The sequence below is a fragment of the Gouania willdenowi genome, chromosome 6, assembly GCF_900634775.1.
Source record: "Gouania willdenowi chromosome 6, fGouWil2.1, whole genome shotgun sequence".
Taxonomy (NCBI): Eukaryota; Metazoa; Chordata; class Actinopteri; order Blenniiformes; family Gobiesocidae; genus Gouania; species Gouania willdenowi.
This window is the reverse complement of record NC_041049.1, coordinates 38,400,963-38,415,717: the sequence shown is the minus strand read 5'-3', so window position 1 is coordinate 38,415,717 and position 14,755 is coordinate 38,400,963. Positions and strand designations below refer to the sequence as shown.

The window sequence follows — 14,755 nt, the reverse complement described above, 5'->3', positions numbered from 1 at the left end:
AACTGGTGATAATTATTGTTTTGAGCTCAGAAAGCTAAAAAAAAGATTTGTTCTTGTGTTGCCAAACAGGAGGAAATGTGTCCAATCCAACAGTAATATTATGTTCATATTGCCTCGAAATTCTTCTAAAAATCATCAATGTAAACTGTCAGTTTTTGTTAAGCGACCAAATTAAAGACATTTTTTTGCTGCCTTTGAACAAATAAATGTGGATTCTAAAAGGAGTTAAGATGGGGAGTTGAAATTGTATTTATTTTAAAGACGACACTTGGTGGTGCTGGTGAGCTTTTAATCTGAAGTTTCTGAAAGCAACAAAGAAGCGCCACTTCCGGTGGGGTGTGAGAGAGAATCCGGTGAAAGGCTTGTTTTGGTAAGTTAGTAAAGACTCAAAGTAACTCTGCACACAAAGAAAACACGCGTGAATGATTAGTATCAGCTCCTTTCTTCCATATTGTGTGTGTTTGAGTGAACCGCTCCGTGTTGTCTTTGTCTCAGTGACAGGAATCAGTGACACAGTTGGTGCTGCCTTCAGGGACGACTCGTTAACAACAAAACTCGACAAACATGGCCATCATTTAACAGCTGTGTTAAATAAAACAATGCACACGTCAAATATCAAATTAAATTATGTGTCATTGTTAGTCGAGTTTTTCAACATTTTCTAATAAACAGTAGTACGTGCGTGCAGATTGAGACGTTTGGTCACCAACTTCATGTTTTAAGGTAATAACAAAAATTTATAAATTCTGTATTTTTTTTTTTTTTTTTTTTTGTTTTTTACAAAATGAATATATTTATCTGATGCGGAAAGGTCTTGAAATAAATTTGACGTGAACATGTTTGTCTGGGAAAGAAATATTATGTTCATCGCCTTGTAAAATGCTTTTATTCAAACTATTTTTTCAAGGAGTTTTTTAGACTTAGATTTGCAGTTACTGTGTAAGTATTTCATTAATAAATCCAGTAATCTGATAGAATATGCTTGTGCAGGAGCTTAATTTGTTCCTTGATCCATACAAAAACAACTATTTTTGTTTCTAATCAATGTTTCCTCAAAGCACAAATTGGGCATTAGAAGGTGCTACAACTCAGCAGCTTTTAGCTTCTACAGCATTTATCTGAACTTTTTATATTAGTATTTTTTTTCCCCCTTTTTCTGCAACAACACCAAATTTGACTTATTTTAACCTATTCTCATCACTTTTTCTCGACATATTTTTTGCTCCTTTTAATGCATTTTTTTCTACATTACTCCCATTTCTGCTACTTCTCCATCACATTTCAATGCCTTTTCTGCACATTTTTTTCACTTTCAAGACATTTTCAGCACATTTATAAGTGCAATGTTGCCAGCAATCATCTCGCTTTGTGAATGCCACGATGTACGTTTTGACATGACAAACTACCTGTGTTAGGATCTACTTTTTGTTAATCAGCACAAATTGTTATATTCATTTTTGTTTTGTAGGTTAATGTTTTTTATATATTGTGCTCTTGAATTCATGTTGCTAGTTAATTTGAATGTATTATTATTTATTTTGTTTATTTAATTTTATTTTTAGTATACAATGGTTCAAGTCAGTCAAAATTACCAGTACAGCCTTGTATATATCCATCATTTATCCTTTATATTATTATTATTATTATTATTATTATTATTATTATTATAGTGTTTCTGGTTTGTTTGTTTTTTGTTCTTCGCACCATTCACCAAGATAAATTCCTTGTATTGTTTTTTAAACTGTACCTGGCAAATAAAACTTATTCTGAAAATGTTTATAGTTTAAATTTTAGGCAAATTGATGCACTTTAAATTTTTTCTGTTACAGACTAAAAAACAAAGTTAATTAAAGCTGCAAGCATTGATGAACGGGCCCTCGCAACTACACGCATGTCGGGAAGAGAGGTGTGTTGCATGTCGGGGTGTGGCAGAAGTGTTAAAGTGTTGAGACGTAGCTGACCATTTTTAAGGATTTTATCACAAACTTTCCTGCAACGTTCTGTACAAATATAATGCCTATGATTTCCTTTTACCAATAGGGGGCGCTATGACTATGAATGATGGTTGGGTTCAATCATAACTCATTTTTTTTGGCATACAAATGAAAGCTGCTATAATTAATTAGCATCTACTTATCTTTACAAACTCTTAATAACTTCCATAAGCGTAGCACATCATCTAAGTGAACACGCTTCTAAGAGGAATATTTCTATAAAGATTCAACTTTATTGTCAAGACTTACTTTTACATGAACTCAAGTGCAATTTCAATCAAATAACATTACTTCTACTGAATAGGATACATCTGTGTGTGTGTTCCTCAAATATCTCTGCGGATCAGGATCAGACTGACCTGAGAGTTTCAACATGGCTGCTGCTTGGTTCAAGGGTGTGCAACGTCAGATTTGTTAGGACTGCAATGATACGTTAATAAATTACTTCATGAATAAATGCTTTACAAATTCCGTTTGAGTCCTACCTCTGCAGTGAAGGTTACGTTTTAGCCTCCGTTTATCTGTAATCTGGCAGGGTCACTTGAAAAGTTATGAACGGATTTGGATGACATTTTCAGGAAAATTGATGAATGGGACAAGGAACAGGTGATGAAATGTTGGTGATGTTCTGGCTACAAAAAAAAAAAAATATATATTTATATATATACACACATATTCCATTCATTTACATTACAATAGGGTCCTACGCACCGCTGTTGTTCGGGCCCTAATAAAGTTATTCTTTGATGTAAGTTGATCTATATTTCTTTTTTTTCTTCTATTTTGCTTTCTTTAATGTTAATAGGGATACCATGTTATGCAGAGGTGTACTTATAACAATTGTATTGACAAATTATACTATTTATAGTCAGGGCGGAGAGTGGGGGGGGAGGGGGGGGCAGCAAATATTTTCTTCTTTTTAGGAGGGGCGTAACAAAAAATAATTGAGAAGCACTGACCTAATGTCACATATGTTAACTTGATCATTTTTGTAACCCATTATTTGCCAGTTTAAACTAACCGTTGCCGTATTAACACTTCAAAACTTTTTTACCACTTTGTCGCTCCGTTTTTGCCCACCACCTTTTCCACTGTTTTTGGTCACTTTTAACCCATATTATTTCTAATTAAAACAATGATTTATATATTTAAGATGACTATATACTATGGCCCAAATAATAGTAAACATTCTGGATGACAGTTGATATTATTCAGATTAATAAATAAATGTGGTTATCAGATTCATAGAACAATGGACCATCATTTTGTTGACTTAAGCACCTCTATTGTGGGGTTATGGCTTGAAAAGGGTTAAGAATCACTGCTTTAGATAACTGCTGATGTTTCTTCTCTCATGTGGTGAATGTTTCCTCTCAGTGAGGATGTGGAGCAGTGAGAGCAGCTGTCAGGCGTTCCAGGCTCCGGTGGACGTTCACGCCAGCGCTGATGGTCAGGTCTACAGGTTCCAGAGGAGGCAGAATGAGTCTGCTGCTGCGTCCTCGGACGACGAAGAGCTCCACGTGTTGGAGATGAGGCCCCGCCCTGTCCAGCTGGTGGAGCGGGAGCTTCGGGACGGAGACAATGTGAACAAGCTGGCTCTGCAGTACGGCTGCAAGGTAACCAATGGGATGGTAGCCATTTGGGTTCAGAGTAGTGATGCACCGAAATGAAAATTCTTGGCCGAAACTGAAAAAAAAAAAAAAAGAAAGAAAATGAAAAAACCAAGGCCGAAAACCTAAACCGAAAAAAATAAATGATTATGCAAAATATTGGTCATGTTACATTTATGGCTCTGAATGTGTACTAACCTCACTAAAATTAAAACATTGCTTTTGTATAAATTGATTTTAATCCTTCAAAGAATAAATCAATTAAAAATATTAAAATATTTGGTTACATTCCAACAATGCACAATGTAGAATATAAAAATAAAATGTTTAACTTGACCCACTCATACATTAGTTGCCCCCAGTGGTTGACTGGCGCCTTGCATGGCAGCTCAGTTCCTTTGGTGTTTGAATGTGAGTTTGAATGCTTGAATGAGCTGATGTTCTAAAGTGCTTTGAGAATATTATAGTAATAATACCATTTACCATTAAATAAGATTGTAAAGGCCTATAACTGACTGAGCTGCTGGAAGAGTCACATTAAATATGTTTTCTCAACATAACAAAGTGTATTGAAGTTCCAAAGTATGTGCATCTCCAAGACACGCTCTGTGTGCGTCATTTCTTTGCTCGCTGCTTTAATCCCATCCAAGTGATCTTTATAATGTGGACCAAGTACTGTTGTGATGTAGTAAAGAAGACCTCTGTGAAATGTGCTGACAGACTGCTCTGTCGGGTTTGGTTCAAAGCTTGAAGGTTGATATCATAAATGGTCTGTGTTTAAAAGAAAAACGGCACTACAAAAAGCCAAAACTAAATATTTGTTTCTCTTTTTCTTTTCCCACGTCTTCCTCTGCACCTTCTCATTCATTCACACTGCACAAAAACTTTTAGACACACGCGACAATACGCATGCGGGTCACATTGGAGTCTGATACAGGTCATATTTCAAATGGTAATGTGAATGGACAAACAAAAAATTGGATCTGAGCAAAAAATCATAATTCAGCATTAAGGCTTGCAGTGGGAACGTAGCATAAGAAAGAATAAACACACTTACGTGCTCCGTCAACTCTGGTCAGAAGACGCTTTTGTGTTCAGATATATATACCGTAATTTCCAGACTATAAAGCGCACCGTTGTATTGGCCACATTCCAATGATTTAGCAATTTTCCATGAATAATCCACACAAAGTCCACGTCATCACATAGGCCGCACTCTATTGGCTAATAAGGGTTCACTTCAAACGACTTGGCCAATCAGAACGGGTGGAGGTGGAGGAGGGGGCGGTGGGGGCAGGTAGGAGAGCTGTTATACTTCTGTTAAGTTTAACTGAGATTTCCGTGTTTCAACTGATGTTTCCATCTCCACACGAAGTCTCCTCCTCACTGCTCCTTGTCTACATATCAGTCCATTTACAGGTGTTATGGTCACTTTTTACTGGATCCAGACTGATGACCGCTTCCTTCGTCCGTTCTTCTTACCGTGAACTACCATGGAACGATCATGCCGAATACAGACTCTGAGTCAGAATATGGACGCGATCACTCCTGTACAAACCCAACCTGGTAATTTAATAACTTTATGCTGTTTATTGTTTCCTTCAATTACATACTGGCTGACCTTTACTGTATCCAGGTTAGAGGTTAGATTTTAGGCCCGAGCCCAACCCGCTCGGGCCGAGATGTCACGCTTTAGAGTCGGATTAGGGTCTGGTCGGGCTTCAAGACTTGTATTTATTTTTTTAAATCTCTATTAAATTTATATTATTTTTCGGTAAACACAAAAACACTTCTATGTTGTTGTGGTATCATTTCTAAAGTGATTTCCGGGATATTGACGGCGTTGCGTTTAGTTGTTCAGCGTTCACATTCACTGAATATTATTTGCTGATTTTGCTCATTCCTCACTTGTTGCTGGAGCGCAGGGAACAAATATGATTGCGTGCTTCAGTCAGGTCTGCGCTCCACGCACGGGCCATCTGGTCTGGTCTGCAATGCTGTAACGGACTGGGTTCTATGTTCTGGTTATGTTCCACTTGTGTATATTCAGTGGTTAACTCATGCTGAGATTTCCCATGGCCAAGAAGGCATCATGGTTATGTGCAGCTCTCTCTGCCAATGTGTGTCTTTGTTTACATGTGTTCTGAGTGTTGATTGGCTGGGAGGCTGGGGAAAAGGCAGGCGTAAGCGGGGAAAATTATTTTCCCACGGTAGTGTGAGTGTATGATGGTGTAAGACGGTTCTTTGTGTGTTTGATTGTTTGTTTTTGGCGTGTTACTACGACCTCCATTAAAGCCTGTAAAACCGTGACAACAGCTCGAGTCACGTCATTACAATACCTTTTGGTTAGAGCTGCGGTGCGTGTGTCTGCGCTAGTAATCTACCGGCTGCAATACGTTCATAAAATAATTCATGTCGGGTTTGCTTTGGGCTCGGGCCTACAATTTAAGTTAATGGGTCGGGCTCTGGTTGGGTCGGGCTGTATGCCCGCAGGCCCGGGTCGGGCTGGATTTTAACCTCTAATCCAGGCTGTTTTGTCAGTTCTCCTTACATAAACTTTTTCATCAACCTCAGAGTCTTATGACAAAATGACTTATCAGAATGATTCAGTGGGAGCGCGCTCGATTTAAAGTAAACTATTTCATTGGTCCACCTTAACAGTAATTTCCTCTAATGTGACAGAGCTCAATTTTTTGGCGGCATGAAGCTTGTAAAACTGGAAAAAATTCACAAATTAGCCGCGTCATTGTTTAAGCAGCAGGGTTCAAAGCGTGGGAAAAAAGTAGTCCGGAAATTACGGTAAATACAGACGCTCTGTGAGTCCACGGAAAAGTTGACCCGTTTCCAGACTAGTGCGCATGCATCCTCACAACATCCTGTTTCGGTTGGCTTTTTTTGGTGAGAAAAAAAGACACTTTTGGGCCTTTTTTGGTGGCTGGAATTTTGGTGCATCACTATTTCAGAGCTAATGACGTGTTCCTGTGTGACACCCACAGGTGGCCGACCTGAAACGAGTCAACAACCTCATGCACAACCATGACCTGTACGCTCTGAAGTCCGTTAGAATCCCCATGCACAGACATGGCGTGACGTCAGAGATGCTCACAGGAACCAATGATGCTGCAGAGCAAAGAGTGGATGTGTCTCAGCCTCATGCACAGAGCGTGCACGTGTGTCATCAGGCCACACACTTCCTGATGGAAATGGATGCCAACCTGCACAAAGTGATCCACTCCTCCACCTCCAACCATCACCATGACGACGGTCTGGACGTTAGTGAACGACCTCACAGGTTTGGGTTGAGGGGGCTTGGCCCTAAAAGTCCTGGTTCCGACTGGGGAATCCAGTGGTGGAACGCCGTGGTGGCCATGCTGCTCATCGGTGTCGTTTTGCCTCTGTTTTACGTCATTTATTTTAAAACCAAAGATGCTGGGGTAGTTTCTACTGCCGGGAGTTTGTTGGAGGCGTCCCTCACCTCTAACAATATCTCTGTAAATTCATCTGAACACGTACAGGAACCAGGATAGTCCAATCAGATGTTTAAGAACAGGAAGGTGCTTGTGGAAGGGAAATTTAACAGATAAAGCTGCATGTTTTTATAATTCTCTATTCAACTGATTTGCAGGACATCCCATGCACTTCGGTCTCAAAAAATTCTGAAATTATTGTCAATTGTTCAGTGATTAATTGTCACATTGTACATTTTTAGTTTAATCAGATTAATATTTTTTTGAGATATGGACAATTGAGTGAAGGGTGTGTGTGTTGATTTTAGCTTGTCCTTATTTTTTCCATTTTTAGCTTCCAATATCTCAGGAACTACACCACATAGGAAACTGAAATTTGGAATAGTAATACAGCTCCACCTACTCCCTACACAAAGATCTGCTTCATATTCTGGTTCAGTTGCCAGCCTCTGAAATTTGTAAAAAAAAAGTTAGTGTGTGTTTGTGTCTGGAACATGTTCAGGCTTTCAGTAAACAACTTAGCATATGCCTCAGCTCCTGGTAATTATTCATATTTTCATTGGCCCATAACTGCATGTGGGAATGTAAGAACAAGTCTGATCTCTGTTTTAATTTATAGTATAAAGGTTACTTTTTCTTGGGTTATAAAACGTTTTTTCTTCATGCGACTTCTTAATTTTTATTTGGGGCCCCAAATTTGGGTTATTTCACAACTCGTGAATATTGAAAATCCTTTACAGGAGGTCATTGCTTGGCTCTGTATCTTATAATTATTTGTTTTAGTTTTTCTGCAGTAACATGAAAAATATAAAAACCATTACATCGGAAAAACATTTATTTATGAAAACACAATATTAATTATGAACATTTTTTTTTTTTTTCGGGTTGTTTTTCCTTATATGCTTCCATCACGAGAAGAAGCTGTACCTCAAAGTATGAATAAGAAAAAACACCCCAAAAAAGAGAAAATGTAGAAATGTGTACAGCTGAGAGTTCCTCAGGACTTTAAAAAAGGTTTGTCACTACTCACGTCTTTATTAATTTAGACTTTAAAGATCAGAAACACACAATTAACATCCCAGTGTAACATCTAAAGTGTTTCCTGAATCAATATTAAAAGAAAGGAATGAGATGAACCTGAATTGGGAGAACTAATCTAGGCTGAGTTAAACCTACATTTTTCTTCCTAAGGTGACGGTCTCTCAGAGCTTTTTAAAACCAGACAAATGCATTGTCATGTTGGAGCCACACGTTATTTATTCAATGGGCTTTATTATTTTCTTTTTAAACCGATGGAGACAAACTAAGTGAGGGATGTGATTTTATCACCTCTGCATATGGGTGGGTGAGTGAAATGTTCCTAAAGTGTTGCTGTGTTTGCTTCCATCAATGAAATAATGGGAACCTGAGACTGAAATTCTGCATCAGAACAAGCCTTTAACATGGATGAAGAAAAGGCAACTCAGCACTTTCTAAAATTATTAATTAAATAAAACTTTCAACTATTGGTTGATTTTTTTTAAAATGAGGAGTTGATGTCAGTGCTGCTGAAGCCAAGAAGTTTTGTTGCATTTTCAACGTATTTTTAATGTGACAGAAATGTTTATGGAATGTTTGAACATAAGCGTGTTCTTCAATAAGTTTTGTTCTGTCTCTTATTATTCATACATATTATACAAACATACTCAGAAATAGACTGTGTCGTTGTCTCACACCCAAAAATAACATTTAAGTCTTAAGTTTAGTCCCTCCTATCTCCTTTCCTGTCCTTTTTTCTTTAACCTTGTGGATGACGTCACAGTGTTAAAAGAAGTTAGGAGACTCCCTATAGGAGTTAGGGAAAGGCCATCTCGTTTGTTTTGACAATCAGTCACACTTCCACTAGGAGACGTAATAATCCGACCACGACAAAGGTTAGTGACGTCTCTTAACATTTATTGAACTTTAAATATACCCGTACACAAACAAGTAAAAAGTACAAGACGGGTAAGTAGCAGTAAAGCATGACAACAATATACAATGTGCAAGTAGTCAGTTTAAACTAAATACCTGTTTTAGGTAAAACCACTCACTCCTTCCCTCTGTTCACAGTCACCACCATTATACCTAAGATTCACACTTGTCACCATATGCACAACTACATCACAACTCACTTTCACTTTAAAATAATCAACTCTTCCCCACCCTTTCCATTTCCTACCTTGAGTCTCTCCTCCCTGTTCCCTTCCCCCTCACTTAGGTGTAACACTGTTTTCTCTTTTTATAACCTCCCTATAATAAAATGTTTCTTACCCTTCCTTGGTAAAGGTAAAAAAAAATGTATTTATTTTTTTTTTGGTTGATGGCTGATCTTGAAAAAAAGTCCATATATCGGCCTGAAAATTTGGCTGGCCGATATGTTGGTGGACCTCTACTTGAAATCAAAAGAAAAGAAGCTACGAGGAACAAAAGTGAAACTAAATGTCACATTGAGAATGGTTGTCTCACACTCACCTTCCAGTCAGAAATGTGAATTATGTTGATTAAAACAATGTGGCTAAAAATGTCTGATTCCTTTTTCTTGAACGACAGTGCTCTGTTTTGTCAGTTATAATCACATAATATGGCTTGCATATCATAAGATATGGGTTTTAGATTGTTTGAAGTTGTTCCAGGCATTTTGTTGCATTGGTAATTTACATAATCTGCATCCCTTTTCAATCTTTGTGAGTTTCCGTGAAGGCTCTTATGAGTAGGGTACCTTTAAATGCTGCCGCCGCTAGGAATTGTGGGGCAGCATTATCTAGTCTCCTTTGGTAAAGGATGTTATAAAGGAAGCACTGAGCCACCTTTCCGTACCTTAAAGACAATTTGAACGCTCCTTATCATAGCCGCCACTTAAACACTTCTGGGGGTTGAGGAGAAGTGGATAGGAAAGGAGATAGGAGGGACTATTCGGAAGCAGCCTAGGTTACATTCTGAATCAATGTAAATGACTTAAAGGAGACATACCAATTTTTCACCTTTTAAAACAGTTCATTGTGGTCTAAATGACATCTGTGCTGGGGTTTGATCAAAACATAACAGAAAAGGTTTAATGTCCTGTATAATCCAGCTGTTTGAGAGCACTCCGTTTTGAGGGTGTGTCCCTGGAGTACACGTCCTCAATTTACCGGGTAAAATTAAATCGGTTAACTTCTTGAATAAGTCTACGTTCTGGGTGAACTCATCCCCAGAACGGGGATGCCGAGCGGGGCTAGCAACCAAGCTAAGTCTTTCGCCTCCAAACAGGCTGGATGACAAGAGGGTTCACCCTCAGCACCTGCCTGTTTGTTCCATAGCGGAATGAACTGGTTAAACTACAAACTATTTGGTCTATTCTGTGTGGTTTAAGACTGTATGAAAACGGAACAGAATGAAACGGGGAGGTGGTGCCGCTAGCATTTTTGTTTACAAAGGTTCTAATTGGATTGGAAGTGTTACCTGTTAAAGAATGTACAACGATTTACCTCTGTGCCTCAATGTTTAATATTTATTGCAAGTGCAATTTTGTTTTTTGAGAGATACTTGATAAATCATTTTATTTATGGCTTTGGTTGTGTGTGGTTTTGCATTTGTTTATTTTTTCTTAACAGAAACACGGTTTATTTTATTGTTTTTGTTTGTGGTATTTATTAAAGTGCAATTTGTTGCTAACAGAGGCTGAGTCCATTTTTTGTTTTATTTGCTTAAAATATTTAAAAGTTCTTGACATTCCAATTACAATGGTAAAAAAATACTAATGAGAAATACAAAGGAAGGGAGGAGAGAGGAGAGATTTAAGGTAGGAAATAGAAAGGGTGGGGAAGAATAGATTATTTTACAGTGAGAGTGAGATGTGAAGTTGTAGAACATATATTGTGCTTATTATGTTGTGTAATCAAGCCAGTATAGTGATAAGTGTGAAGCTTAGCTATAAAGGTGGTGGCTGTGGACAGGGGGAAGGAGTGAGTGGTAATACCTAAAGCAGGTATTTGGGATGAACGTGTCTAAAATTAAGCCCAGTATGAGTTTAATCCCACATCCCAAGGCGTGCCAGTGCATCGTATACCAGTATATGTGCAAAAACCGCTACTGCAAACCCAGAAACTGCCCCGAGTCCGCAGATGCAGCCAGGCCAGCAGAAAGAGTGTGGGCCAAGCTGCCGCAGGCCACCCCCCACGGCCGAGCAGACGCCCCTGAGATCCCAGGCCAAGAAGCAGCCACCGCCCCCCACACACACATCCGAGGAAGCCCCAAGCAGCCGAGCACCCAGCGTATCCCGACCCCAATCCCCAACCCAAGGCCCCCCACCAGCATCCCGCCCCCCCCCATCCACCCACACCCAAGCACCCAACCCCCCGAGGGAAGGGTCCAGAGAGCCCACCGCCCGAGACCCCAGCAAAGGAGCCAATTCCCACGCCCAGCAGATGGCCAGAGCCGCGCCGAGATCCGGCCGGCGGGCCCAGAGCCAGCAGGGACTGCACCCCAGGCCAGAAGGACCCGGAACGAAAGCAGCACCAAGAGCAGCCCCCCCAGGGACAATGACCACGCCCATAGCCGTTGCGTTTTTGACTAACATTGTTTGATTTATCTATGGAGGATTTGATTACTGCCTACCTATAATGAGTGGGCAGTCTTAAAGATTGGAGATATTGCTGAAACAAGTTTGGATGAACTACGGCCGGGGCTGCAGAACGTCTCCTCGCCGAGTAGCACGTATCACGTTCCCGAGAATTCAGTCAAACGACTCGGTTCCAACGAGTGAAAAAAGGTCTCCAAGAAGCTCTTGACATCAGCTCATAGAACGGAGGAGTAGTCATTTATAAAATGGGGCCCCCTGGAGCCCCCGTGGCACATATGGAGTAATAGACACCATTCATATATTGGTATGTGTCAATGATTCGGTACCACCAACTGTTTGCAATATTTGACTCACAAATAAATGAGAAAATGACTTTAATGGAAATTGCTGAAAAAAAGGGAGGCGGATCCCCAGGCCCCACGGGCCCCTAATAGAATTGTGTGAGGCATGATTATAATCTTACCTTTGAAATGATATATCACACAACAAGAAAAATTTGAGGTACAATGGAGATCTTTGATCATAACAGCAGCCATGCTCTAGATAGAAAGGTCCACTTGGATTTAAATTGAAGCGTATAAACTCTGGAGGTTGATAAGTAAACTTGTAAATTTGAAGCAGTGATATGCATAATAAAATGCTTGAAAATAAATACTTTTGTTGCCAATTTGTCAGGCAGACCTGCAGTACCTTAATATTCACAATTACATTATTTCGCCAGAAGCTCTTCCCAAAAAGGGTGTTTTTTTGGCCCCTGAGACCAAACGGGACCGAGTTGGGGGTTGTCGTTATCAACTTGTGATGGCCCAAGGTGTATGATCACAGGATTTAATAGTGGAAAAAAGGAGTGGCCCTGGCTCCCGGCCTATAATGGGTGGACCCCACTCCTCCATCCTATCCTAAGCCCCGCCCCCTGCAGTGAGTGGAGGTAAAAACACTGAGGCTGCGTCCGAATAGTCCCTCCTATCTCCTTTCCTATCCACTTTTTTTATGTAAAGGCCATCATGTTTCTTTTGACAATCAGACGCACTTCAACTAGGTGACATAATATCAACAGTGAAACTAAAAGAATGTCACATTGAGAGTGGTTGCTCACACTCACCTTCCACTCATAAATATGAATTATGTTGAATAATTAATGTGGCTAAAATGTCTCTGATCCCTTTTTCTTGAATCACAGAGATTTTAGATTATTTATTTAAAGTTGTTCAAGGCATATTATTGCATTGGTAACTTACATGATCTCCATTACTTGTCATGCGTTTCCGTTGTTGCCGCGAGGAATTGTGGGTCAGCATTATCTTGTCTCCTTTGGTAATCAGATGCATCAGTGTTTCCTAGGCTAAAGGAGGTTATAAAGGAAGCATTGAGCCTCTTTTCCTGAGCTTAAAGAGAACCCGGATGCTATTTATCATGACCACCACTTAAACACTTCCGGGGGGAAGGAACAGTATATAGTAAAGGAGATAGGAGCGACTATTTGGATGCAGCCTGAGTCAAATTGAGCAGCGTTAATCCTGTTTCTCTACCACCAGGAGACACTGTGGCTTCACCCACTGCTTTGTGCTGTTGTTCTTCACAGCTGAGGTCTGAGCCTTCCTTTGATTGTCTTTGGCTTCCACAGGTCTCAGTTTTCACCGTCTTTCTCTTTCTTCTCTAACCTTAAGAGTATAAATACACTATGTTGTTAGCCAATAAACAAATATGGTGTGCGTGCAGAGGTAAAAGTAACAGATTACAACTACTGATGTTACTGTAATTGAGTTGCTTTCATGGTTACTTGTACTTTTTTCAGTATATTTCCAAATCAGTCATTTTACTTGTACTGAAGTACGTTTTAAAAGAAGAAGTCATTAGTTACATTTCTACACCCAACTGAGTCAATTATTATTTTATAATCTGTATCATTTGTTCATTCGTTTTTCATTATGTAACAAAAACATGAAAAACTCATTATTTGTTTCCAAAACCAAAATGAAAAAACGGAAAACGCTTTGTTTTTCAAACACCTTTATCCGTTTTCTCCATTACCGATTGGCCAAAGTACGTGACCCAGAAGTGAAGCGTTTCCCGTGTCAGTTCTCTGTCCGAAAACACAAGCTGTGCCACGGCCACGGACTGGAGGAATATACAGAGTTAGTGGCAAAGCTTTTCGCAGACGGCAAAACACATTCCAAGATACAGTATCTTTAGCGCTGCAACACTCAGGAGTCTCTAAATCCTCCGTAATGTCCTCGAGGAGGTTCTGTGCCCAACACCAGCTAAAGCAAAAAGGACACGTTTTGGATGCACAGTTGGAAGCAGCGATCTTGTCATCAATAATTATGGCTCGTCCACTCTGTTGATATTTCCAACCTAACAGCGTAATTTTATTCCAGAGATTGTCAGTGTTTCAATAGTGTTTATATTATTAATATTACACATATTCCGACTCCAGGAGGTGTCCAGGGTTTTCAGCTGATGCCGATTTTGCCGATCCGAGCACTTTTAAAAACCGATGGGAGCAGCTCAGCAGCCGTATTGAAGGAAGGCAGTCCCCTTGCTTCTACCTCTGGTGAATGAAAACACCGACTACGTGGGTCTCCAGTGGCCAGATTAGGACTCTACGCGGGATTGATGCACGTATCTGAGTACTTTTGTAAAACTGATGTGAGAAACAGCATCAAAGCGACAGTCCTCCTCTGTTTCCACACTCAACTTTTGATTGTTATGTATTTACGTTATTGTTGTCGTCTTTTTCTGACTTGTGTGTTAACAACTGTAAAGTGTTTTAGTGTTTTTGAAAAGTGCTTATTTATAAAATGTATTATTATTATTATTATTATTATTATTATTATTATTATTATTATTATTATTGTATTATTGATGGGACAAGCAAGATTTCCGAGTGTGAAAAGGAGAGTATGAGTTCTCACTTTGAAAAGGAAATTTACGAGGTAAACCATTCACTAACCAGGTTCATGATTATTTTTATTAAGGTGTTATTTTAATTTATATTTACAAATTTCAAGGAAGTGGACAAGATGGACAGGTCGATAAGTGAACTGGAGTAATGCCATCAGCTGAAACGTTTTAAAAAGTCTGGAAAAAAAAACAGAATTT

The 14,755-nt window shown here is 39.3% G+C and overlaps 1 protein-coding gene across 3 annotated transcripts; it reads left to right on the top strand.

The window, feature by feature from the left end:
- Window positions 1-298: 298 nt before the first annotated feature.
- lysmd4 (LysM, putative peptidoglycan-binding, domain containing 4) lies at window positions 299-7,734 on the top strand. Of its 3 annotated transcripts, XM_028451824.1 has the most exons (5): window positions 303-370; window positions 496-723; window positions 1,830-1,906; window positions 3,372-3,610; window positions 6,601-7,734. In XM_028451824.1, exons 4-5 carry the CDS (start codon window positions 3,377-3,379, stop codon window positions 7,129-7,131), a joined length of 765 nt encoding a protein of 254 aa, XP_028307625.1. In that variant the 5' UTR covers window positions 303-370; window positions 496-723; window positions 1,830-1,906; window positions 3,372-3,376; the 3' UTR covers window positions 7,132-7,734. The 3 variants fall into 3 exon arrangements, with proteins under 3 accessions (XP_028307624.1, XP_028307625.1, XP_028307626.1); XM_028451823.1 differs by lacking the exon at window positions 496-723 and having other exon boundaries at window positions 299-370; XM_028451825.1 differs by lacking the exons at window positions 496-723; window positions 1,830-1,906 and having other exon boundaries at window positions 305-370.
- The last annotated feature ends 7,021 nt before the right edge of the window (window positions 7,735-14,755 follow it).